The sequence below is a fragment of the Vipera berus genome (assembly GCF_964194415.1).
Source record: "Vipera berus genome assembly, chromosome: 9".
Taxonomy (NCBI): domain Eukaryota; kingdom Metazoa; phylum Chordata; class Lepidosauria; order Squamata; family Viperidae; genus Vipera; species Vipera berus.
This window is the reverse complement of record NC_138212.1, coordinates 16,611,787-16,639,671: the sequence shown is the minus strand read 5'-3', so window position 1 is coordinate 16,639,671 and position 27,885 is coordinate 16,611,787. Positions and strand designations below refer to the sequence as shown.

At 43.1% G+C, this 27,885-nt stretch overlaps 1 protein-coding gene across 2 annotated transcripts; it reads right to left on the bottom strand.

Moving 5' to 3' along the window:
* Positions 1-243: 243 nt before the first annotated feature.
* On the bottom strand, positions 244-27,549 carry AGO4 (argonaute RISC component 4). 2 transcript variants are annotated; one of them, XM_081334657.1, is made up of 18 exons: positions 27,109-27,549; positions 22,007-22,172; positions 21,640-21,760; positions 20,668-20,849; positions 18,812-18,948; positions 18,582-18,716; positions 17,614-17,701; positions 16,210-16,357; positions 16,012-16,131; positions 15,527-15,655; positions 15,177-15,310; positions 14,119-14,303; positions 13,737-13,896; positions 12,635-12,950; positions 11,180-11,314; positions 10,229-10,330; positions 5,618-5,817; positions 244-4,625 (listed from the first exon to the last, which is right to left on the bottom strand). In XM_081334657.1, exons 1-18 carry the CDS (start codon positions 27,125-27,127, stop codon positions 4,517-4,519), a joined length of 2,586 nt encoding a protein of 861 aa, XP_081190783.1. In that variant the 5' UTR covers positions 27,128-27,549; the 3' UTR covers positions 244-4,516. The 2 variants fall into 2 exon arrangements, with proteins under 2 accessions (XP_081190783.1, XP_081190784.1); XM_081334658.1 differs by lacking the exons at positions 21,640-21,760; positions 22,007-22,172; positions 27,109-27,549 and having other exon boundaries at positions 18,812-18,980; positions 20,668-20,748.
* Positions 27,550-27,885: the final 336 nt, after the last annotated feature.

Here is a 27,885-nt window from a genome sequence, read left to right as displayed (position 1 = left end):
TAGCACACTGGTTTTAGAATAAAAATAAAAGACAAGCTTTTTTTATTGCACACCGAAGAAAAAACATTTGGCAACAAATGCCTTTATTTTTTTGGACACATGAACACAAAATCCCTGCAGGCTAAAAAATGGAAAAAAAAACAACACATTGCAATTATACACAGCCAGCATATCGCAATGGGGGAGGGAAGTACTGTTAACCTACCCGTCCCAGAGTTTCTTTTAAAGAAAAAGTACCTCGTATTGCTATAGACATACATCCAGTCCAATTTAATAAAATACAATTTATAACATTACAAGTCTAACAATATAGAAACAAACAAACGAAAAAAAAAGAAAAATACATCGGAAGTCGAAAATGAACAATAGGCCAACAAGTTTTACGTACAAAGTCCAGGCTCTAGACATAGAAATATCACGAAAGTGTCAATAGCAAGGTATAAAGAAACCCTTAAGTGATATTCACGTACGATCTTTCCTCAATTTGCACAAGGGAAAAAAAACCTTGCAGTTGAAGCAGTATTGATGCAATGCCCTCAGGACTCTGTTTTACAAAAATGAAAACAGAGGAACTGCCTTGCTATCGAGCAAGAAAGGGGAAAGGACCCACAGCATTATCAACAAAAGTCGTTTTCTTGACGGGAGTGGGAAGAACTGATTGGAGGTTAGGTGGCCTGTCGTAAGGAGAGCCATACCCTAACCTCGTCACACACAGATTCTTGATATTAGGGCTGTAGGGAGGAAAAAAAAAAGGCTTCCCGGGATCCTAGAAACACGGAACATCTTCTGCATCTGATGTTGAAGTCTCCTTGGATGCCCTTCTTAAAATGCCCCCAAGTCACAGAAGTAAGCAAGACTCTGTTACAGAGCAAAACCTTTTTTAGAGCCTCTTTGGAATAAAAGTGCTCAAAAAAAAAAAAAGGCAGAAGACTTACAGAAGGAACCACATTTGATTATAAACACCAAGAAATACAGCCCAATTTAGCCCATTCCCCTCCAGCCCACAGTTCAAATTTGCTACATTTGAAAATCTGCCATGACATAACAGCCCAAAAAAAAAGGGGAGCCAGCAGGCTTAATATAAACCAAGAGTCTTCAACCAAGTTGAAATTCTAGAAGTTGTAGCCCAAAACAACCAAAGACGACACAGTTGGAGAAGACTGGCTGAAAGGAAATATTAAAAACCCCAACCAAACTAAACCCTAAAACCTTAACTATAGCTAGAAAATGCACATCTTCCCATTGATTGACACATGCATAACCATTCAGTTCATCCCAGGGGGGAAGCAGCAGTCCCAATGAGTCAAAAAGGTCTCCCAAAGATCAACAAGACCTTCTCTTTATTAGTTTGAAGATCTTTCATCTGCTTTGACAGAATTTTTCAGATCTGAAACATACCAAAATGACATCACTGGACTGTTCAGCAAATAAGAGATGACTGAACATATTTTTTTTTTGCACAGGAAAATTTTCCAACAGAGACAAGAAGGAAGAGGGGGGGGGAAATCATGAAAAATTCCAAGAAAGTGCAAAGGTTGGCAAGAAAGTTTTCTCAACAACATTTTTGGGATGATAAAATTCATTGATAATAATTCAGTAAAAAAAAGAATCCTGCTTAGGTATGACTCTGAAATACAGATGACTTCAAAAGACCACTGTGGGTTGTGGGCTGTAATACACAAGAACAATATGATCAAAACCTTTTTTTTCCTATGATAGAAATTTTCAAAAAACACAACTATTTCATATAGCTTATACAGCCTTATTTCCTAATAAGCCAATCAGAAAACTCTTCCCAGACTCACTTAGCTTCCTGTTTTCACAGTTTGGGCTCAACTAAGATTAACTGAGCCTTTTAAAATGCCTGTTTTCATCCAATCGCTCTTTTTTGTTATTATTTGGGTGGTGAGGGGGGAATCCCGCCTCGTTCCCAAAATCTGCTTTTGTGGCAAATGATAGGATAAGAGGTTTAACTCCTCCTCTAGCCCTACTTCCCAATTTTGATCTGGACGTGGGAGCAAAAGCAGCTTTTTGTTGCTGATGGTATACAAACTTTTTGGAAAGCCTTTTTTTTTCATGTTGCCTGGCGGGCATTTGAAAGGAGATCTCACCTGTAGACAGGTGGGTACATATATCCCTTTTCTCCACCTGTACTAGATGCCAGGGCAGCTACTGGTGTATCCAGGTGGTGTAGATATCCATTTTTCTTTTTTTTTCTTTCTCTCTCTCTCTCTCTCTCTCTCTCTCTCAAACCATGTCCTTACCTAGTGCAATAAAAAAATGCTACACTCTAAAAAACAGGTGCTTACACTCTTGTCAAGGTGCCTCAGATCTCCGTTTGTTTGGGTCAGCAGGAGTTAAATTCTTGCATTTCCTCCCTGAACGTGAAAAGAAAAGCAGACGACGAACTAAAGCAAGTGGCCACTCTCCCTCCCTGTGTGTCCTGATATTGATTATCCAAGTGAGGTATTCTCAAGGAAAAAACAAACCCTTACCTATATTTAAGCAATCTAGTATCTCAGTTCTGGATGTCAGAACTAAGTTGCTTCACTTCTTTTTCTGAATGGGGACAAACACTGCATATGCCCTTTCCCGCAGTCACTCACTCACTCACACTCACACTCACACACACACAGACAGCTCTGGAAGAAGCATATAAAACTTTTTTTTTTTGAAGACTAACTTCAGTGTACTCTGACACAACTGAATAATGTTCTTGGAAATGTGTATTTTCCAAGTTACTAGAAGCTCTATTTCAACTGACTGAAGGACAATCTAAATCAAGGGTGTCAAACTCGCAACGTCACGTGCCGCGACGTATTGTGGCTTTTTCGCCATTGCCGGCAATGGGGTGGGCACGGTTTCGCTATGATGCATCTTGGCCCACGGGCCGGCAGTTTGACACCCCTGATCTAAATGGTGTATCATATTGTCAACTTGTAAGTCCGGATTTGAAAACTCACAAGGTCACATGACTATGTGACACCACCCTTCAATTAAAAGACCAGAGTGCAGTTATTGGCCAAATCCCAGTCTTCCACAGAGGTGGCCATATCAACTCAGTCAAAAACTAGTAATTTAAAGCATTGTGTGCTAACACTCACAAGCTAGTCTCAACACAACACTATTATTGTCTGCACAACCCCCTCCCATCCTAATTTTGGTATTAACACATTTCAGTGGAAGAGAATCGAGCAAAATAAGAATCCTAATAGAAAAGGTTCAAGATCAACATTACACTTCACACTTCACACATGCTACTGAGTGTCGCTGTACATGCAAGAAACCTAAATCATCAAAGGAAACAGGATTTAAATTGCTGGTAAAAGTCTTTGATTGCTACTGTCACACTATACACAACTGTACAAATTGGCAAAGCCTTTTTCTGATACACAACACCCACTTTCCAAGCTTATAAAAAGGGGTAGACAGACCAATGGTGACTATAAAACAGTTAAAAATAATCATTTGTAAAAAGCATGAAGGGAGCCTCTTCTGATCCATTTTTAGTAATTAATTTTTTCTTCAGCAAAGATAAGTCAATCTACCCAAGAATGGATTCTGACTAGAAAAGCTACTGCCAGGTTATTTAAAAAAAATTATTGCCAAAGTTAAAACCTTCTATGAAAAAGAGTATTAAAAATGACTTCAATTTGTCAAACATAGCAGCATAAAATGGGCACTTTTTGTGATGTTTGAAAAATACTACAACTAATTGTTTAGAACCTGGTTACCTATTTTTAGAAGGGGAAGTAGTTCAGCATTTTGAATCAAAAGATGGCAGTTGTAACCATAATAATAATAATAATAATAACAACAACAACTGTATTAGAGCTGCCAAAAAGGGTTTTTCTCTGCTAACATTACGCATTCACAGAAGTACCACCAAGCTGAATTATAGTGCAATTGCTTTGCAGCCCAGGACTGCAGAGATTTACAAAAAGGGAACTAGCAAAATTTGACAAAGCAAAAAATTAAAAAACAGAACAGCCATACCTCTGAAAATTAATGTTTCTTGAAGGGTGTCTTACACCAAAAATTCATTGATCAAGTCTATATGGCTCCAGACAGAAAAAAACAGTGGAATCCTGTTTTGCCGTATCTGGAAACTCACTAAGCAGTATATCAAAGCCCAGAAGGAATTAATCTTCTTGACAAGCTTAACATGGGATGAAGTGGTAACGTAAATTGATTTAACTGATTAGCAAAATATTTCAATAAAAACCTTTCGTGCCAAGTCCTTTAAAAAAGTTTTTTAAGAGGATCAGCCTTTTGCGTTTTGAGGTAAAAATTCAGTTCAATGCAAAGACCATTTATGAAATTTCTGTTTGCGGAAAGGAATAAAATAAAAATGGCTCAATTGTGCCTGCACAAGATGTTAGCTGCAGGAATCAATTCAGTGCAACTGTCCCAAACTGCTGGTGGAGGGCAGCCTGCATTAAAAACGAGCCCTGACTATGGATGGTTGGTGGCCTGACCAACTAGGCCACTCCTGCCACGTGGCTGCAGAGTCCTATCAGGCAAAATACATAGTGTGCTGAGTGTCGTGGTGGATTTGCACTGCCTTGGCTAGTGCTTGAGGGTCACGGCCATTGCTTTGTCCTGACACGTGGCTGCCTTCAGCACTGAAAAAGAAGTTAGAAGGATTTAACACATAATCCCAACCCAGAAAGACGATGCTCCTCAACCACTCTCCACCCTTTGCAGGTTGCCACTGTTTCCGTGTGAAAAGCCACTTTTAAGTACTGGGCAGAGGTAGTTTCTATTCATGTTACAATATACTGGTAACCCCTGACTGATGACTGTTTGAAGTTAAAACAGAAGTATCTTGGGGCTATTTATGACCCAGATTCGAAGTTCCGATGGTTGCCCCCAGTCACGTGAATTTTGGGTACTGGGCAACTAGGCCATATATATGGCCGGCTGTAGCATCCCATGGTCATATTTGACTAGTTTTGCTGAAAACAAACATTTGCCTTCCTTTTTGGGGAAAAAAAAGCCCTTTAGTGACTGCCCCAAAAACGGTTGTAAAATTGGAGACGGGACTGACCATTTTACAACTGTCACGACTTGCGATCGTGATGGGCAGACTCCATTATGGTCCCAAGTCAAGGACTACCTGTATAAACGAGGTTAAAAATAAACCCTACCTCTTGTGTGTGACGCAGGGATCTAATCTCTAAACTATAGTTTCTTCTGAAATATCCGAAACATCGGGAGAGTAGAAGTTTGAAGTAGTTTAGCATAATGGCTTAGCAAAACTAACAAGCTTTGCTATTGCAACTTCAAGGTCTTTTATTTTTTTTGGTAGTTGATTATGTTGATAGACAGATAGTCTTAATTATTCTAGCCAACGTACTGCCACATTAAATGGAATCCACAATTACTGTAGAAGGCAGGAATGTTGCAAGTTGTTCAATAAAATACTGCCTGTGCCTCAATCAGCAACTAATGCCACCAAAAATATTTAACTTCCCTCTGAAATTCAAACTGTTACCAGGGGAAGGAGCTTTGCCTTTAGATCAACTCCAGAAAGGAAGGGCAGGCCTGGATATGATTTACCACTTACCCAGGATGCACTCTAAACCCTGAAGGTTCTTCTCCAAGGTTTGCTCACCTGTCATGGTCTTTGTCTACAAGGTGGTATCTTGCTCTAAATGCCACTAGCCTAGCATAATATGCAGGCGCAGGGATGGAGACAGACCGCGTGCATCGAACGTAAGTGTGACACAGCTGGTATGTCAGTAGCTGCAATTCATCTGCGGTGAAACAGTTGTCATCCCACAAGACTTGATAGTGAGACGGACGGCTGGTTCCCTGAAATCAGATAAAGGCTAGTCAATCCACCCCTGAAATTCTTTCAAGACAAGACATACCGCGCATGAGGTAGGCAGTAGCCTCGGAATGAAGAAGCCTCTTCTTTTTCTTCTCCAGGAAGGTCTCCTTTCTCCCCCCCCCAAGTTACAGAGTTTCTGTGCAAGAGGAACAAAAGAGCAGCTTCTTCAACCTAGGGCAGGGGTAGGCAACCTCGGCTCTTTTATGACTCATGGACTTCTACTCCCAGAATTCCTGAGTCAGCTGCCTCAGGAATTCTGGGAGTTGAAGTCCATGAGTCATAAAAGAGCCAAGGTTGCCTACCCCTGACCTAGGGGGTGAAGGCTGTTCATTAATGCAGAATAAAACGCCTCATTGACTTTTCAGGGCCAAACTACATCTGCTTAAGGCCATTGCCTTGGACTGTTCTCTATTGCCATTCACATATCGGCCCCAAAGGATTCAGAGTTCCCTGGGTACTGGCCACAGTGAGAGGGTGGCCTGAACTTACATCTGCTGCCCCTAGAGGTGAGAGCTCTAGGGGACATGCTGTACCCAGGATGGATATTTCGGACTATTCCCCCCTGGTATAGGCTTTCCAACTGTCGTGAGAGGGCGGTGGTTGGCCTATCTTGGGGGACACCCAGCTGAGTGGCAGTGGCTGGGTGGAGGCTCGGGACATCTACTTGCTCTCTGTTTGGTTCCTCCTTAAATCAATTGATTATGGACTGCCTATATCTGGACTGCTTTATGCCTTGTTTGAGGTACTCCTCTACAGACTTGCTCGCCCTCAGGGGTGCTCCCCCCTCCTGGAGGCGGCCCGCCTTTCCGGCCGAGTATAATCTCGAGGAAGGTCCCATTTATTGGGATCCTGAGAGATGGCCGGGCACGGTTACGGACCTCCGACGTAGACCCAACAGGAGGTCTTTGATTTGTTTTTTGTCAAAATTTTTTTGGGGGTTAGGGAGGAGGGAGGGTTCTTTTCTTGGTTGTTTGGACGAGGGGGGCAGTCCATCTACCGTTGTTCAGGCTAGTGCTGAGGCTGATCGCGATGGGGAGGAGCGGGGGTTGGCTGCTTCTGGGGCTCCAGGGCCAGTCGTGGGATTGCCTATTCCCACGACGATAGGGAATGGCAGCAGGTGTAGGAACAGAGGGCCGTATCGGTCTCAGGGAAGGCCTCTCCGCTGCTTACAAGCGGTGAGGCACTCCGACCCTCTGGTTCCGCCCCGAGGTCCCGGGAGTGAGGATGTGCAGCCTCCTGAGCTCCGGCTGGTGTATTTGAATGCCAGGTCGGTCGTTAATAAGGCTCCTCTCGTTCGAGACTTGGTCGAGGGTGAGCAGGCTGACCTGGCTTGCATCTCGGAGACCTGGTTGGGCCCAGAGGGCGGTGTTCCTCTGGTTGATCTTTGCCCACCAGGTTTCCGGGTGCTGCACCGGCCTCGGGCTCAGGGTAGGGGTGGGGGAGTGGCTGTTGTTGTGAGGGAGACCTTGTGTCCGCGGGAGGCCACCGTTCCCCAGACAGTCGGGTGTGAGTCTCTCTTTTTGAGATGCGGCCCTGGTGCGCAGTTGGGCTTGCTGCTGGTGTACCTTTCGCCTAGTCACGCAGCAGCAGCCCTGCCTGAGCTGCTTGATGTCCTCTCGGGGCTGGTGGTTGAGTTCCCGAAACTTATAGTTTTGGGGGACTTCAACCTACCATCGCTGGGAGGATCATCTGAGTTAGCTCGGGAGTTCATGGCTTCCATGGCGGCCATGGACCTGACGCAAGTAATTACGGGACCGACTCATGAAGGAGGCCACACCCTTGACCTTGTTTTCTTGTCTGGACGGTGGTTAGATGATCTTGGTGGGGGCTCTCCAATTATTATGCCCCTGTCATGGACCGATCATCATCTCCTGCGGCTGGTCTTCCGTTTTGCCACCCCCCGCCGTGGGTGTTTGGAACCACTCAAATGGTACCGCCCCAGACGCTTAATGGATCCCCAAAGGTTCCAGGCGGCGCTGGGGTCCCCACCTGCCTCCCTCACTCACAGCTCGGCCGAGACCCTAGTGGAGGCCTGGGAAAGGACGGCCACTGAGGCCCTTGACCGAGTTGTACCCTTGCGGCCCCTGACCCGGTGCAGATCCCGTCGGGCTCCATGGTTTTCTGCGGAGCTCCGGGAGATGAAGCGTCGGAGACGGGGCCTAGAGAGCGGTTGGAGGTCCACCCGATCTGAACCCGACCGATTGCGACTAAGAGCCTATATTAGGTCTTATCTCGCTGCAATTAGGGAGGCGAGGTCTAACCACTTCGCCACCCTTATTGCGTCCGCAGATAATCGCCCGGCCGCCCTGTTTAGGGTGACTCGCTCCCTCCTAAATCAGGAGGTGAGGGAGGATCCCTTGCAGGGACGTGCCGAGGAGTTTAACCAACATCTGTCGGACAAAATCGCTCGGATTCGGACCGGTTTGGACTCTGACTGGGCAGAGTCTGACGATCAGGACACGGGTGGTCTTGTCGATACCATCTGGGAGGAGTTTGATTCTGTAACTCCGGAGGAAGTGGACAGGATCATGGGGAGGCTGAGCGCCACCACATGTTTACTGGACCCGTGCCCTTCCTGGCTGGTTTATGCAGCCCGGGAGAGGACACGCAGCTGGTTCCAGGCAGTTATATCGGCCTCTTTGAGTGAGGGTATCTTCCCCGCCGTCTTGAAGGAGGCGGTGGTGAGGCCTCTCCTCAAGAAGCCTGTCCTGGACCCGGCTGTATTGAACAACTTTCGTCCTGTCTCCAACCTTCGCTTTCTTGCGAAGGTTGTTGAGAGTGTGGTGGCGCATCAGCTCCCTTTGGTCCTGGATGAAGCGGATTATCTAGACCCGTACCAATCGGGTTTCAGGCCCGGGTACAGCACGGAGACGGCATTGGTCGCGCTGGTGAATGATCTCTGGAGGGCTCGGGACAGGGGGCATTCCTCTGTCCTAGTCCTATTAGACCTCTCGGCGGCTTTCGATACCATCGACCATGGTATCTTGCTGCGGCGTCTCAGGGGATTGGGAGTGGGAGGCACAGTTTTACAGTGGTTCTCCTCCTATCTCTTGGGACGTTCGCAGTCGGTGTTGGCAGGGGGGCAGAGGTCGACCGCGAGGTCTCTCATTTGTGGAGTTCCTCAGGGGTCGGTCCTCTCGCCTCTCCTGTTCAACATCTACATGAAGCCGCTGGGTGAGATCATTCGTGGCTTTGGAGTTGGGTATCATCAGTACGCTGATGATACCCAACTTTTCTTTTCGACCCCAAACCACCCCAGTGATGCCCTCAACGTGATGTCCCGTTGCCTGGAGGCGGTTCGGGTCTGGATGGGGAGGAACAGACTCCAACTCAACCCCGACAAGACTGAGTGGCTTTGCATACCTTCGTCCCGGGTTTATTCGGACATTCCACCTCTAGTTATGGGGGGTGAACTATTACCCCCCGTAGATAGGGCTCGCAACTTGGGGGTCCTCCTAGATTCACGGCTCACTTTGGAAGACCATATAGGAGCCGTGACTAGGGGGGCCTTCGCACAGGTTCGCCTGGTGCGTCAGTTGCGGCCCTATCTTAGCCGGGACGATTTATGCACGGTCACTCATGCGCTCGTGTCCTCTCGTCTGGACTACTGCAACGCTCTCTACATGGGGCTGCCCTTGAGGACTACTCGGAAGCTCCAACTGGTACAGAATGCAGCCGCGAGAGTGGTGTTGGGAGCCTCCCGATACTCCCACGTTACGCCTCTGCTCCGTGAGCTGCATTGGTTGCCAGTTGTCTTCCGGGTGAGATTCAAGGTACTGGTAACGGTATTTAAAGCACTCCATGGCATGGGGCCGGAGTACCTCAGGGAACATCTGCTGCCGGCATCAAGCTCCCTGCGCCCTGTGCGTTCCCACAGAGAGGGCCTCCTCAGGGTGCCACCGATCAGAGAATGCCGATTGGTGGCCCCCAGGGGGAGATCCTTCTCTGTGGGCGCTCCGGAGCTGTGGAATCAGCTACCGGTTGAGCTCCGGATGGCGCCCGATCTTCGCTCCTTTCGTCGCGATCTCAAGACATTTCTGTTTGTACAAGCCGGCCTAGCCTGAGGGGGAGTGTTGGGGTTATTTTATTTTTCGTTTTTTAACTTTTCTGGGGGTTTTTAGTGTTGTATTTATATTGTTTTTAACTAGGGCAATTTGTTTAATCTTATTTTAATGTTTGTATTCGCTATTTTATTCTGCCCTGTGAACCGCCCTGAGTCCTCAGGGAGAAGGGCGGTATATAAATGTTATTAAATTAAATTAAATTAAAATTGTTGTTCTATGCACATTTTAATATCAAGGTTAACCTTTCATTGACACAAAGCCGGTTTCACCCGTGCACGAACCGCGAAATGCTACAGAGCAACTGCCGTCTACAGTATATGATGATTACCTGGATTCCTGCATGGCTACAGAGGTAAAAGTCAAATTCAGATGGGTGGGTGATGGTGCTATCCACGGTAGTACCTGCCGGAACATTTCCACTTTTCCCCACCTATTGTAGACAACACAGCCATAATGCTTCATAAACAGCATCCATGTCAACAAAACAAGCAGAATTCATCATTATATTTTATTTGACTGAGTAAATAAATAAATCTGTGTAGCACACTTGAACCTTACCACTACCCTGCTACTAAAGATTAAGGATCAAGACTCCAACGAGCAACTGAACAGTTTCCTCTAAAAATGAAACTCTTCAGCTTTGCCTGAAGTCAGCTAGGTTCAGATAAACTTAAAGCAACATCCAACTGAGCAAATTTTCACATTATCCAAGTGCAATTGCCCTGTAGCCATTTGGTATTTAGGGAAAGAAATGGGCAGCAAGGAGAAGCATGCATGGCTCGACAAAAGGAAATGCACAAAATATTTTTAAATTTAAATTTGAAATATTAGCTTACGGTTGGAACAGCTCTTGCAACTTGAAGTAGAGTGTCAAACTTGAAATACTTTGAACTGAAACTTCTCCCAATAATAAGCAGGATGAAATGAAATGGACCTGACTTACCTGGATCCCGCACATTTCATTCTCTTAGGAATCATTAGAGTGCTGAGGGATGCCTACAAATATGCCTCCTCCAAGTTTTCAGCTAGACTTTAGCTTCTTGTAGCTGTATTACATGTGTCCGTTTAGAATCAATGCTGAATTATTATACTTTTTTGTTGATGCAAAATGTGTAAACTTATTCCCTACCACCACCAAAACGCCCCATCAGTATCTAGCCATATAAAAATTCATTTGCACCACCCTTACCCCACCAGGCACATTTCTAAGAAAATCCATCTGGCATCTCCTGAAAGCTGCAGAATTTAATAGGATGGCTTTCCCTCTGTAGTCACCTACCCGTTCAGTTTTGTCTGCACAAAAGAGTCTTGTGTGATGCCTTTTCTGCACGACAATGTAGGTGATTCCTGGTCTGTAGTCTTCTTCTAAACTGATACAGGCCTTCCGGATTGCAATAAGCTCAGGCCAAGCTACCTAGAAGTGTTAAAAGTTGAAATCAGCTGCTGATCTGGGCTGCACAAGGCAATTCACGAAGTCCCACTGAAGCCGCTGTACTATTAAGTAAGAATAGGTATGAATCCAAGCCAGGTTCTGGTTGCTGAATATATCAAGTAAGTTCATGACAACTTTCAAAGTAAAATATGACTTTGCAAACTTGTCAGGAAGGAAATAGACAGGTACATTTAAGAAAACTGCTTGTGTACGTAGTGCTATATGCTAATGATTAGATATTAATTTAATTTAGGATTGGGATGCATCACTGACATATAACATTCAGCTGGTTTGGATAAAGAGACAACCTATCTGCTTTTCCAGCATACAGGTAGTCCTTGACTTACTGTAACTGAGCCCACAATTATGGCCATAAATTGTGATGGTCGTTAAGCCAGTCATCATGTGACTGTGCCCAATTTTACCTTTTTTGTGGCAGTTGTTCGGTGAACACCATGATTATTAAGCAAACACCACAGTCATTAAGCAAACCCATTGTTCACCAGGGAGCTTTTTTTTGCCAGAAACTGGAAGCAAATGCTGTCTTTCAGCCAAAACATCATATAGCACGGCCAAGTTTCCACAGGAGTCTGCAAAGGGCCGTAAATAGGAGCACCCCAAATGCAGTCAATCACTGGCAGTACTAGGATCCACACCAAAGCCACTCTTTAAGGATTAATACAGCAACAGTTTATCAGATCATCTAAAATTCAATGGTTTTAGACATGTTATTGTTATTAGGATAATCTTAAGTGTTTGCAACCCTTGTCAGTTTTCTGTGCAGCTGTACTTCAGCAATGGAGCTAATAAGTGATGCACGCAGGTATCTCAAGAAGAGTTTCGAACTGGACGATTAAATGTTTGTGTTGAGTGCATTCTTGGCATAAACCTCTTTTCAGGCTGGCAGGCAAAGGAGTGAGCCTTGGTGGAGCAGTGGGCTAATGCCTCCTTAAGTAACACCAGGTGCCTGCAATTAGTGCAGGTTCGCGTCCCACCAGGCTCAAGGTTGACTCAGCCTTCCATCCTTCCCAGGTAGGTAAAATGAGGACCCAGATTGTTGGGGGCAATAAGCTGACTTTGTAATAATGCCGCTTAGGGGTGGGGGGGCGAAAGCCCTAATAAGCAGGCATATACATAGAATGAAGGCTATTGCTAAGCACATTGATTTGTGCTTCTTAGATTGTAAGCCGCCCTGAGTCTTCGGAGAAGGGCGGGATATAAATGGGATTTTTTTTAAAAAAAGGGATGGACTTCCTAAGGGAGCCCAGTTCAGAGTATGAATTACTAGAGTAAGACCAATACCTGTTTCATTTGCCCTTCGGATACTCCTCCTCTATAGTAAATGATGCGTGTGGGCTTGAAGCGAGTGGACTTGTAAAACTGGATCAGCAGTTCTCGCACCATATTGGTCAGGTCCTGAATCACTTCCTGACTGTACAGCAGTTCTTGGGACGTCTCTTGGCGGGATGTTTGCACTCGCACAGTAGCGCAGTAGCGGCTGGGGTGGCCATCCATGCTTCCGACTACAGCAGCAATGGAAGGTTTCTTCCCATCTCCAGCAGGCGGGTGAGTGACATCTGCTCCCAGAAAAATAACGGGTTGCTGGAATACCGAGGGCCTGGGAAATTGAAAAGAAAGGCATTTTAATTAGGAACCAGCAAAAAAAAAACCAAATCATTTAAAAAAATTGTTCTATGCTGTTCTAATTATCCATTTTTTTTCCTACATGTTTTTCAGTTGTACCTTAGTGCCGAGACGTTTAGTGCTTATTTTTATATCACACAATTCAATATTCTACCTCTTTCATAGTTAACATATAGAAGGCAAACAATAAATATACCCCGATGTCACTGTGTGGCTCCCTGTTGCATCAAACAATTAACGTTAATCCTCAATTAATCCCTACTTTGCCTTGGGGTGAAAAGGAGAATTCAATGACCGTTTGTCCCTGCCTTGAATAAAAAAATTCAGGTCAGCCCAGTCAACAAGCAATCTGAAGAATGTATTAGTATAAAACAATAATTACGAAAAGAAAGATAAAATCTCAAGGACTATAGGGACAAATGGAAATCCTACACTGGACTCTCATATAGCCCCACTTTCTAATGTGGAGACCATTGTATATGGACAACTCTTTATCTAGTACAAGGCATTATAGTGGAAGTAAACATGTGAACTAAAAAAAAACTATTTAGAGATAAGTTTTAAATGCATCATATGTTTCTATAACTATATTTCTAGTGTTATATTTCTATAACTAAAGAAAACTTTAGGGCAATTTAAATTAGGTAAATGACAAAATTCTCAATGTGAGTATTTTCATTTTGAGCGTTTTCATCATTCTGCTTCTCAATAAAACTCAGCCATGTGCTTTTTATGAAGGATACCCAAGGGTGAAGCTGACCTTTGATGTGGTACAAGGACATTGTTTATTCCACCAAGTTTTGCATTGATCTTCAGGCAAAGATTGGACAGAGTCTGGGGAGACGTTTTCACCACATTCTTCACCTGAACACACTGGGTGGCCATGCCCAGGAGAGTATCCCCAACTCGTTTAACTTCGGCTGCAAAGAAGAAGTTGGCTTTTTAGAACCCGGAAGACTTTTTAAATGCTCCATCCGATCCCTACTCCCATCCCATTCCAGCATCTTGAGCTGATGACTTAGGCAAATATCCTTTTTTATTTTAAAGAGTTATTATTACAAAACAAAAGCACCAGAATGTAATTGTGCATTCTTTCATTACAATAATTATATTATGTATTTGTCAAATGGTCTCTTTCTTACCGTAGACAGGTGTCTTTCCTGGAAGAATCACTACAATTAGCTGCAGCCCCACATAAGTCAATTTCAAATGTTTGAACATGGGCTCCACACTGTCTGCCCCTTGTGCATATTTACAGAAGCACGGCTGGCCCTGGATTGGCATCCCCGCGTCCTTAGAGATCTTGCGCAGCTGATCAGTAAAACTCCTAGAAACACAGAATAAGCCATAGATAGTACTGGCACAAGCCTAACTTTGTGAAGGTGATCCCTTTTATCTGCCTGAAATGATTTTTATAAAAGAATTGGATTGATTCTTAGAAAACAGATCTCTCAATCATTAAGCTAGCTCAGTATTTTTGAATCTTGGCAACTTTAAGTCGAGCGGACTTCAACTCCCAGAATTTCTCAGCCAGCACGACTGTGAAATTCTGGGAACTGAAGTCCATATATTTTAAAGTTGCTAGGTTTGAAATAAACAGGGTTAGACTAAACATCCTTGAATACTGTTAATATAACTCTGGATATCAGAAAATGAGGACAACCAATTACTCTGGGCTGTAAGTATTAATACTGGATAAGGCAATCTGTGATTTCCCAGGTATGTGTGCACTTTTTAGGTTCTCATTCTGAAATTTCTGATTACGGTAAGCAAGTTCTATTGATAATCCCAAATTAAAATGTTGTTAATTACTTTCCATTGCATTAGGCTTCAATAATGTTGGCTGAGAATTATGCTTATAACAAAGATGATATTGGATCTTCTTGGAGTCCAACTCACCTCACAGGGTTGTTGTTGTTGTCGGGAAAAGAGGAGAAAAGTGTGTTGGATGTGTTCACCACCTTGAGTCATTTGTAAAAATAATGAAGGCAGGATGTACATAATCAAATAAAAAATAAATAAATTAAAAAGATTCCAGGTCTTGAAGATATCAGATTGGGGAAAGCAGAAAGTGAAGAAAAGTAGATGCTTTGTTGATACCAATATTTAACCTCTTTTAAAGGTGCACCACTCAAAGCTTTCCAAACATCACTTTAATCAAATAAACATAATCTTCTTCTAAAAAAAAGAAACTACTTACTTCAACAAATCTTCCCGACATTGTTTCTGAGGTGCAAAGCAGGCAACAGCCCACACTTTAATTTCAATACCAGCATAGAACTGTTTTCCTCTCATATCCCAGACACCCTGATTTGGTGTAGCAACAGTCTTGTTCTAAGGAAAATCAAACACAAACTGCTGTTCTTTGACAAGCGTATAAACTAATGCACAGGCAAACCCTTTCTACTCTGTTTCCATGGTCCATTACATTTTCAGCCTCAAATTTTAATCAGCTGCCAATAGTGAGTCTACAGGATTAAAAGTACGCATTAGCCCTTACATGAGGTCTGTTGTGTAATCTAGATTGGGTGAACATTATGAAGTACTTACCCTACCTCCATACTGCAGCATGGGTGCAGGTAATACTCTGCCTGTCAGTTCTGTCATTTCATTATGGACAACAATACCAAACTCCTTCAGATATGGATCAGGTCCACCAACCATACTGTTACTCTTGACCTGGAGATTCAGAGAACATTTCTTAAATATAGACACAACAGCTCTTGTGAATATTTCATTTGAGTAAGTGTAGCTCGATCGGCAGTCCACTGTTTGTTCCTTAGTTGCTGCTATTTTTCATTGTAGTTATCTGTGAATTATGTGAACTGTTCCAAAAGGATGGAGGGGTGGGGTTTATTATCCCATCTTCTATGCCCTGGCTATACCACATTCTGGGTGTGTCATAACCTCATAAATCTTGGGTCACAGGAAACAGGTTTGCAAAGTTCATGCAAGAAAAGATCTTATAGTGATAAGCATCTTCCAGCCACCATTTTACTCCATCTTATTTTTATGATATTAAAGCAGTTACTCACAAGTCTGCTAATTTCCTCCTGCCTGTCAGGTGCAGATCGTGCTGTTGCTTTGATCATAGTTGATGTCTGATTGTCTGTTAGCTTCTTAATACAACGCTGTCCTGCAACTATATTACATACCTAGAATGAAAAAGATACAGGGTGAACAAGCCTGTGCAGCAGAACTGAACTGAGGAATAGAACCACCTAGGTGTTTACCTCAAGGGGTAGATATGTATGTTTCTGCTCTTGCCCTACTTGGAGGCATGGAAGATGGGGATATTTCAGCTGCAGACTGTACTTCTGCTTAAAATACTGAGCTACTGTACACTCCATAGCTTGCCCATTTTCCAACTGCAGAGGGAACCTGTAAGCAGAAATATAAATTAAATATATATTCATTTCACAAGAAAGAGGTTTGCCTATGATATAAGAAGATGGACAACTATTTTGGATTCTCAACTATTCTGAAATTAATAAAAAATTGAAAATAATCAGAGATGCATCGGTGGTATGATTGGGAAGGGAGAACTCCAAATATATGTTATCAGGCCCCATTGAAGGGATCTTAGCATCCTAATTTTAAAATTCAGATTTAGAATTTCAATTCACAGGAACAGCATGAGAAAAAAAATGCATAATGTCGGTCCAACTAAAAGTTAAAATTAAAAGAGGCTATAGTAGAAATACGCATGTAAGATGAAGGACTACGTAGTCCCATATCATTGCTAAATGCCTGTGTGGTGATATCAGGAGGCTTATGTGTAGGTTCTCTCATCTGAAGAAGCATGCATGGCTGCCACATATCAAATTTTCTCCATCACTGTACATAAGAGCCTTGGTGGAGCAGTGGGCTAATGCCTCCTTAAGTAACACCAGCTGCCTGCAATTAGTGCAGGTTCGAGTCCCACCAGGCTCAAGGTTGACTCAGCCTTCCATCCTTCTGAGGTAGGTAAAATGAGGACCCAGATTGTTGGGGGCAATAAGCTGACTTTGTAATAATGCCGCTTCAGGGTGTGTGTGTGAAAGCCCTAATAAGCAGGCATATACATAGAATGAAGGCTACTGCTAAGCTTGTAAGCCGCCCTGAGTCTTCGGAGAAGGGCGGGATATAAATGGAATTAAAATTTAAAAAAAAAATAATTATGGAAATACAGGGAGGCGTCACTTAACCATGGTAATTGGGACTGAATTTCCATCGCAAAGCGACACCAACAGAAAGCACAAGTCATCTGGAAGTTGAGTCCTGGCAACTGGACTTCTTTTCTTTTTGGTCTGATGTTTCACTGCTTATCCAAGTACTTTTTTTCAGTCTGTCTGCTTGGATAAGCAGTGAAATGTTTCAAGCCAGTAACAAAAGAAACCCGGTTGCCAGGACTCAACTTCTAGACAACTCTACCTGGATGACTGAGAATCTTCACGGACATACTGCCAAGGCACAAGTCCCTCTTTTGGCCCTACGCTGAATGGCGAGAGAGTTTGTTATTTTTGTAGAATTCCGAAATATGTAGCTTATGAAATATTTAGTTGTGTGAGACCTTCAGTTTATAAAATGCTTTTTCATAGTAGAAACAAAGACTTTTCAAGATTGTTTAAAAAAAAAAAAGCCTTGGGCATACATACGTTTGATGGCTTGCAGGTCGTCTAGTAACATTGCAAACTCTGTATTTTCTTTTCATCTGACCACAGTGAGTAACTTCCACTTTTAAACCTATAAATCCAGTGAAACACAAAGACACACATACACAAATAAGCAAACGCCAATATGATACATTGAGAAGGATCAAAGATAAAATCAAACTACTGGGCTCTCCAGGACTACATTTATTTTCTATTTAGATGTTGCAAATCCACTATGTCTGGATTGTTCAAATTAAAATTCTCAGAGTGGATACAATAAAAATCAACCCAAATTAAACAGTTCCTTCCAAAATCTATTCATCCACAAGCTCATGGGGGGAAAAAAGAATCTCATAACATAAAATAAAATAAAAAGAATTTGTCCAGTGAAAATACTACAGAAATGTGTCATAATACTGTAGTCAGAAATTTGGGGGAAGTAGTTAATTCGGATTTTGACATTGTAGTGAGGTTTGAACAACTTGCCCGTTAAATATTCTGAATTTTTTACTTTTTTGTTGAATATTGAATATTTTTGTTTTATTTTGTTGAATACTGTTAATTATTTTGCTAATATTGAACACATTGGCAAGGCTAGAAAACAACAAATTAAAAGGTACAGAGCTGGCTCTGAGCTATAATTGCCATCCCTCATATTTTCTGCAGCAAAGAAAAACAAAATATTGTTTTTCTAAAAGACAAACGGGGGATGTCAGAGATATATCCACACAATGACAAAACATCCATCTGTACAACCACAAGCTTGTCTTTTTTTATTTTTAAATGTGTGATATTGGGAGATGAAGAGACTCTAGCAGTTGCTAAAAATGTTCGCTCTGAACACCATCCAAACCAGCCCAACTTATAATTTTCTAAGGGTGGAAGCATACTGCAAAATTTTCAGAAATCCAAGTTTTTTTTGTTCACCAAAATTTGACATACCTGATAACTTACGATCTTACAAGTATTACCTCTGATTTCTTTGGTAAATTTAACACGCTGGGAATCCGTAAGGGGTTTTGTTTGTTCATTGATGTTTTGAATATCCAGGACCTCGCACATGAATTCAATAATAGGCTGAGCACGGTAGAAAGCAGTTGCCGATACTAAAATAATTAAAAAAAAAAGAGGAGGCGGAATACTGAGAAGAGAGTCGTAGGAGAGATTTAGGATAATTTAAGCAAACAGATTTCTTCCATACCATCTATATTGAGCATCATGTTCCACATGGCGGGTCTGACAGACTGATGGAAGCCAAACCAGACCTCCCGACCTCCTCCCAGCGGGTGATAGTATCCTTCAGGGGGAGAGAAGAAGGAACGCCCCACGGGAGTGTACCTGGTGGAATGGCAGAGTCTATTCAGATTTCTCTGAATTTACAAATTTACAAGTTACAAATTAGGAGGATTTGAGGTATTCCGTACAAAATATTACAAATATTTTAAAAAATCAGACAAGTGGGAACTGTAACAAAATACTATGAGATAGTGTATGCCAGACGTGTCAAACACAAGGCCCGGGGGCCAGATCCGGCCCGCAAAGTGGTTTCATGTGGCCCGCGAAGCCATCCTGGAAACAGTGAGGGAACGGCCCCCACTGCCTTGGCCCTGGCCCAGAGACCCTCCTTCTGCCAGAGACCCTCAGATCTGTCCCACTCTTGCCCAGGCCCCCAAAGGCACCCTTGATGCGAACGATGTAGAGCTGGCCACACCCACCCAGTAGGCCATACGCGCTCTAGCCACGCCCACCCAGTAGGCCATACCCACCCGGCCCCTTGAGGGCAACCGCAATGCTGATGCGGCCCTCAATGAAATTGAGTTTGACACCCCTGGTGTATGCCCAACAGTTGGCTTCTTTCAAGACACTCCATTTCACTTAGCCTGTTTTTCTCCCCTGCCAACACACAGTTGGTATAGTGCACCCATTAAGATTATTCAGGGCTAATAGTTTCTGCCTACGTATCATAAGATTTCATTTTTCTCCACTCGTTTTGTTACTTAAAACCTCTGCACGTTATTCCACTTTTACTAAGTTTTCTGTGTAGATGTTTTGGTTATATAAATTCAAAAACTAAGGTCGTAGTGAATGCCTATTGATAAAGTAACTATCACTAGCAAACAAGGTGGTCAGGATTAACTGCATTTTCCTGCCTCTACTCTATTCAAACTCTAGTTTTACCTGTAAAGAGTGTTATTTCAGTACTATGGAGGCACAAAATGTTCCAGCAAATACTTCTATCATGGAACAGTCAATTTCAGGGTTGGATCATTTTTAGAACAATTTGTTCTGGACCAAGATATTCCATCACAGCACTTTTGGCAAGACGATAGTCTTCATCATCTTCATCAGTTTAAGTTAAAGCACATGTGTATTGAATGGATATTAGAACTATCATTCAGAAAATGGTAACATAAAGTGCCACCTTTTAGTTTAAAACTTCAGAGATAGAGAAGGATTTATGGTGTGTGTAAAATAATCTAAGCAAAAGTCACTAAGGAGACTAAGGAAATCCTTCAACAAATTTTGGAATATATATTAATTGCCATGGAAGGCAAGCATCAGTAGCCTTGGGCCAATCATTCTCAGTGCTAGGAAGAAAGCAAAGGCAAATCATTTCCAAAATCTTGCCAAAAAAACTGAAGAGTCAACACTGACTTGAAGGCATCAAACAAAAAAGTTAGTTTGTAAAGTATAAATTGTCTTGCTTGCTGCAAGAGTTAGAATACCCTAAACTGTGATTGAAAAGAGAGTTACAATTTATTTAAACTGTATTTAGAAAGTTAATTTGACTCTTTATTCAAATGTTATTTTAAAAAGTGACTGCTGTTCCATACCTTTCCTATATTCCAAGTGAAAAATAGATGAGAAAAACAAAAACATTTAATGAGAGCAGAAAATAAATATATCCCTTAGAAAAACTGTATATTCCTTGCGATTACACTTCAGTTCTGAAGGGGAGGAACACCACAAGAGTCGCAATGGGCCACAAAATGCACAAAAGATTCAACCAACATCTGCTAAGAAAACTATACCCCAAGAAAAATGAATGATACTCACCTCATAGAGGGAAGATGCCGTGTGATAACATCTAGTGCCTGCACAGAGTCTTCTGGGACTTCGTTCAGATGTCCTGCCAAAGCTTCCAGAAGCAACTGAAGGCTGACTACAGACACCCACTGAACTGACACTTTAAAGGTCTGGTCCTTCCCTTCGCCAGGGAGCGTGACCTCCATATCCACCTGAAGACACAACAGTGAGGATTAACTGTGCAAATCTCTCTTAACTGTACAGATCATCTGTTGAAATTGAAACTCTTCATGAGCTCAACTTGTTTCCCACTGATCCTTGACTGAATTCAGTTTAATCTCATTATTACTTGGCTACAGCAGATACCCATCAAAGTCCCAGATCATTCCTCCCTAGAATAAAAATAAGCTATAGTTCAAAGATAGTTCTCATGCACTTTAAAACAAATCCATATGCTTCATTTAATGTAGGACACTGCAATTCGGGCATGAAAAAGCAAAAAATACTGAATGCTATTTAATAGGTTCAAAGCAACACGAAGGATCCAGTTTATCACAGTTTGTCAGGTGCAAGCAACCAGATCCACACATGCATATTTCAAACTAGCTATTTTATTATAGATAGCAGATAGACAAAGTGCTATGGAGTTGGGGGAGACATGGATCTCTTGCAGCTGACCAATGATTCAAGGCTAATTCCCTACTTAAGTCCTCTTTTCTGCCTAGCTGGGCATTTCCGAACATTGCTATTCTTTACATGGCATTGCTTTAAAACAGTCAGGATATCACTGACCCTGCAGGTGTCGCAAATGTACAATTCTCAGTTTCTCTTAGCATTGGACATACTTTCTGCAAAAGCTGGGAATTGCAGCTTAGCGATGACTTTTTCAGATCTAAAACTTCTATTTTGATAACTTCATTATTTGAAAAGAACTTCATTCTTAGGAAAGATGGCATTGAATCACTAAGTTAAACTCTGAAGGCTATTACTGGAATGACTTACCCTGTCCCTTCCAATAGGCAGAGGATGCGCAGTATACATATTTCTTTTGCCATCATAGCCAGGCTGTCGATCCCCAAATATTTGCATCTTGAAGTGTCTCACCATAGTATCTACTACCTCCCTGGAAAGTGGCATAAATTGAAATGAAAACAATTTAACGGTATAAGAGCTTAAGGTTCTTGATTTGATTTTCAAAATATGAATTAGTTCAAATACAAATGGTCTCTACCTTATGAGATTGTCATCAGTTCTGTTGCTGAGGAATGATCCACGTATGCCCAATGTATTATTTTATTTAGAACTCTACCAACTGTCAGCAGTCAGAGAACCATTAAAATTAGACTTGAAACTATAAAAGTCATCTTACCTATTCACTCTCCGGGGACGTTTTTCTGGTTTGATATCCACATCATAATGATAAACATCAATTTTAGGAATCTGTACTTGGAAATGATTGGCTAAGAGGCGAATTGGTTTTCCAACTGTTCCCAGGCCAGGCCGACGCGGCGGCTGGAAAAGAGTGGCTGGTGGCCCTGGAAAAATAGAAGCATGTTTGATACGTGAGCCTATACTAAAATTGTAGTGTTCCAAACATTTGAACAATTCTAAATCAGATTTAGGTCATATCCCATTTTGAAGTAGTTTGCATTTACATACCCAGGAAGAAGCTTCAATACATCCTATTAGGTTGGTTACAACATAGAAAATATTAAGACAGACAAATCTAATATACAGATGAAGTTAACAGATAGCTTACAGGTTACAAGACAGCCATTGATATACCCACAGCTAGCTTTTTGTTGACTCATTATATTCTATTCACAAATAGAGATTATTTATTCCTAGTGTCTCCCATCTTTTATTCCCCAAGATAAAAATATCCCCATACGACACTGGTTGCCGAACATTACCCTTTGATATCATTAGTAGCTTTTTTTTTGAAACTCTACTGCTGTTGTTTTTTTCTGCAATGGTATCTTGCTGTTTCTTTTTCCTTCTGTATCTCAGATGAAATAGCATAAGATTTTTGGTGTTTCCTCAAGTCCTTCACCTTCTTTAATAAACTGTACCTTCAATATCTGCATAGATCTAAGAGCTTAATGGTTCTCTCTTTAAGCCACAACAGCTTTGTCCAGCTTTGATTTTTCTAACATTCCCTTTTTTGATTTTTTAACATTCTCTATAGAATAGAATCTGGAAGGGACCTTGGAGGTCTTCTAATCCAACCCTTGGCTTAGGCAGGAAACCCTATACTATTTCAGACAAATGGTGGTCCAATGTCTTCTTAAAAATTAAATTGAGATCTATTGTCTGTTACGATCTCTGCAAAGATTCCATTTGTTGAAAAGACTTACAATTGCAAAATTTACTTATAAAATTTGCACATCCACCCATATTAAAACCAGAACTCTGGGCAATTCACAATAATATATAAAACCAAAATAATGCATAACCCCCCCATGCTAATCTGCAAAACCAGAAAGGTTGGAGACCGCTGCTTTAACTACTCCTAATTTATATTTTTTCCAAGATTAGTAATCAGTAATTGCTAATTTTGCCAAGTTTTATTCCTCGCTTTAAATGCACATCACACAAAATCGTTCTTGTAGAAATACCACATCTAAACCAGATGCTCTAGTACCCACTCACACTGCTACAGGTTTTGTCAAATCATAATATTTTCATACAGGTACACTTATCAACTCTTTCTATTCTTAATACGTATCTTAATATTTTGACATCCATATCCTGTAACGATTGTCACAATAGAGGTGCCATTCCTGGAACAAATTTTGTCAAATATAGGTAGTTCTTAGTTAATGATGGCAATTAGGACTGAAATTTCTATCACATAAAGCATGACATCATGGATTCAGATTAACGACAGCATTTCCAGTTGCTGTCATTGAATACTGCAACATCATAGGATCACTGTGATTTCCCGCTGATGTCCCTACTGAGTTTGCTTGTTGGAAGCTGGCAGTGACAGTTGAAAATTGTGATGATGTGATTGCAAGACACTGCAACATCATGATTGTGAGCTGGTCACTGAATGCCTGGCTTGTGATCACATGATCATGGGGATGCGCTGATGGCCAGAACTTTGAGGAATCTGTCATAAGTACCATTTTGTTCAAGTCAGCACTATCTTAAGTTTAAACAGTTGCTGAACAAGTGATTGTTCCCTTTGTTTCCTTATAAAAAATACGTCTATCATATGTAGTAATTTTTCTTGCTGCTCAGTGAGTTCTGAATGTCAAACAAACCTTATTAGAAACCTCTTCAAACTCAAACGTATTAAATACATTTGCAATAAAACCCATATGGGGGCTGCAGATGATGTGCTGCAATATTTGTGTCCAAAACTACTAAAATAGTATTTACAACTACCGGTAAATTGTTTTAAAGTATTCTATGTTTTCTTGGTAAAATACAGGAGCCATTTACCATTACTCTTTCCCACACAGTACAAAACGATGCCTTTGCCACTGCCACTGAAGTGATCACCTGTCTCTATTACTGCTACCTGATATAAAAGCCTGCTTGCTTTAGCTGGGCAGTGCATGACCTTGATGCTTTGGGAGACCATGCTGGCAGCATATACTCTTGCCATTCACTGCAAAAGTTTAACTGCCATGTCTATTGAGAAGCTTTGACATAAAAATTGAAATTTTCCAGAAATATCACAATCAAAACTATTTCCACCACTAGCTAGTCCAGGGGTCAGCAACCTGAAACAGTGAAAGAGCCACTCGGAACTGGTTCCCTCACAAAAGAAAAAACTGGGAGCCGCAAAAAATGGGTGCGCATGTGCGTACATGCGCGCATGCACAGAACAGGGTTTGACTGAAGAGTGGAGCCAAGGCGAACTATGCACCTACTCTGCATATTTGAATTGATTGGTTGAACTTTTTTAGTCCCACTTTTTTTTTTATTGGACTGCACATGGCAGAGGACTGGGAGCCGCAGGAGTTGGCTGAAAGAGCTGCATGCGGCTCTGGAGCCGCGGGTTGCAGACCTGTGAGCTAGGGAGACTATTAGCCCTAGGGATAATTTCAATTCAAAATATAAATATAATACTTAAGGAAAACTATTTCTTGGAAAAGGGTAAAGGCAAGTAAGTGTATTGCTATTTATTCCTGTAAGTAAAGTCATCTTCAAATCAAGCTAGGGTCTACATGGATGCTTCACGATTTAATAATAAGAAAGCAGTTTGTCACTGTCTTCTTGATAGGTTTTTGTTTTTTTAAAAGAATTTCCCACTCTACAACCCCCAATTTTCTTTGCAATCCCCTCAACCAAATACCAACCAGGTTTGATTCTGCTTAGGTTTTTTGGGACTGGTCAAAATACCACTGTCATCAGTGATGTAGTAATGGGAAACAGCTCCCAAGTGGCTGGGTATTATTCCAAACATATCAAATAAAGTTTTCACTTCATCTATCCCATTTCTAGAAAGATAGAACCGAGAATAATAACCAGAAATCTACCTGGCATTTAAAAGGAATAGGTGAAAGAACTGCAGAACCCTAGCTAGGCTACAAAGTCTGGCACAAGACCAGAAGGGCTTTTGCAGCTGCTGTCTTACTTCCTCAAAGAATCTTGGCACTCCCAAATAAGAAACCCACATAGACCACCACTCCCTACCTTTCACTGCCAGAGCCACACCCTCTGGTCTTTGCTTAAGATTTAGATCTCAAACACATTAGTTAGCAGAATAATTGTGTGGGAGCTTCAAGAGTTTCAAGGAAGATGGGGTGCGAATGAAAAGAAGAAAAAGGATCAGCTATAATAATAAGCTTATCTCCAAATATTCTCCAGTTACCACAGAAGCTCTAATTCCTGCTCTGACCAGGAGCAAGAAACAAAAATGTATAACTTACTCTCAATGAGCCTTTACAAAATTACAGATATTAAGGTCAGAACCTGAGCATTTATTCAAGCAAAATCATCTCAGAATGAGATGATAACCCTAGACATTAGAACCACTGAACCCAGAATCTGTTTATGACATGCTAAAAAATAACAATGGCTAAGCCAAACTAAGTGGCCACAAGCCAGTGTGATTTGTTATATTTAATGATTAGCATGTTGTACACAAGTATCACCACCGATGTAATTTATATACACACATATATTTGCACTTATTGTACCTAACCTTAGAGTCACAACAAGTGTTATATTTAAAAACTACTGCACTCTTACCATACATTTCTGCAACTTCTTATTCTAACCACGAATCAGAATTTTCTGGAATTTGTGGTCATTTTTACTTTTTAGTTCTTTTAACAAGTATTGCAATACGGGCATAACCAAAGATATTATATCCCCTTCAATACTACTTGAAATATTATCTCTTGGAAAATAGGGGGGAAAGTTAAAGCATAAATAACTGAACAAAATAAAGTAAGCCTCTATATTCTCAAAACATGTTCCTTTTTTCTTGGTGTTCCATTAAAAATTCCTAAAGGTAACAAAAAGCAGATTAGAAAATCACTAAAGCACAAGGCAGCCTGTTCTACAAAAGTCAGGTCATAGCACTATGCTATTCCCCACCCACCCCCTCTAAATAATCCAAGCAGAGACCCAGTTCACACATCATCCTAGGCCAGGGGTAGGCAACCTCGGCTCTTTTATGACTCCTGGACTTGAACTCCCAGAATTCCTGAGCCAGCATGGCTGGCTCAAGAATTCTGGGAGTTGAAGTCCAGGAGTCATAAAAGAGCCGAGGTTGCCTACCCCTGTCCTAGGCTATTAAGTGGTTTGTCTGTCTTGGGCTTAGCAAGCAGGTCCCATAAAACTTCACGACTTCCAGTTTAGCATCTTGTGCAAACCCTGGCAACTGTGTTTTTTTAAAAACCAGGTTTCACTCAAGCCACGAAGTAACAAAATAGGTGAAGAAACGTTTCCTTTGTCCGCTACATCCACACGGCACCTTGCAGTCCTTGGAATCACCACATCGCCCACTCTGGATTACACTAAATTACGGGCTCTCTCTTCGGCCTGGACCACAAATGATAGTTGTCGTGGTTTTGAAGTTTTTAAAGGGCGGCAGGCTGGGGCAAGTGCTGCTCCAACCTTCCCAGAAGGCAAGCCAGATTTTCAGCAGCTCCTGAAGACATCACGTGCTGTGTGTTTACAAACACTGGCCGGTATTCAGCCGCCCGGAAGGCAGCAAACCGAGGGGAACTCCTTTGTGAAGGAGGGCCACATGGCCTCGGGGAGAGCAGAGGCAACGCGCCCGGAGAGCCCCGAGCCCACAGCACCTGCTGGCGGGTTTTCCTTCTCCTTTCCCTGGAAGGAGAGGGAAGGGAAACCCGCCTTTCTCTCCTCCGGGGCTCGACGGGAAGGATACCCGACGCCCCTCGAGCCTCACCCGCAAAGAAAAGGCGAAGAAAAGGGCCCAACTCGGGAGCTCCCGCCCGAGGAGCCTGCCCCGCCCCCCACACACACCTGCAGGCCTCTCACCTGGCCCCAGAGCCTCCATGGCGGCGGCGGCCTCGCCGCGGTCCCCTCCGGCCGCCGCCGCCGCCACGGGCCCCGCGGCTCCAGCCGCCGCCGCCGCCGCCGCGTATCTCTTGATTTCGGGAATATTGGCTTCGGGGGGAGGGTCGGCTGTGAGGGAAGCGGGGACGGAGAGGAGCGTCCCGCGTCACACACAACTCGCGGCCGCGGCGGAACCAGCCCGCCCGCCCGCCCGGCCGGCCGCCCTCCTTCGCTCGATTCCGACAGGACCGTCGGCGGCGATTGCTGCGGCGGCTCCTCTTCCTCCTCCTCCTCCTCCTCCGTCCGCCTCACACGCTCGCCTGCACGCGCGCGCCTCAGCCCCGAGAGCGAGCGAGGAAGAGGCGGCCGAGCGGGAGCCAAACTCCCAACGCGCGTGCGTCGCCTGAGCGCGGTGCACCCCCGGCCACGGCTGCCTCGAGCTCGGGCCCCCCCTTGCAGCTGCGCCTGCGCGCGCCTGCGCCTGCTTCACCTCGCCACCGTCCCCCCCCCCACCTCTCCCGCACCCAGCGCGCGCGCGCGCGCGCCCGGACGCAGGCAAAGCTGGTAAGCCTGTCAACTCGGGCGCGCGTCAGCCCCGCCCCTTCCTCCTCCTCCTCCTCCTCCTCCTCTTCGGCCCCGCGTGACGAGGAAAAGGAGAGGCGGGCGAGCGGTCCGCGGGCGCGCGCCGGCCGCTTCGTCTCGGGGGCGGGGGGGGTGTGCAGGGGTGCGCGCGCTTCCTCATGGACGCCTTCGCGCTGC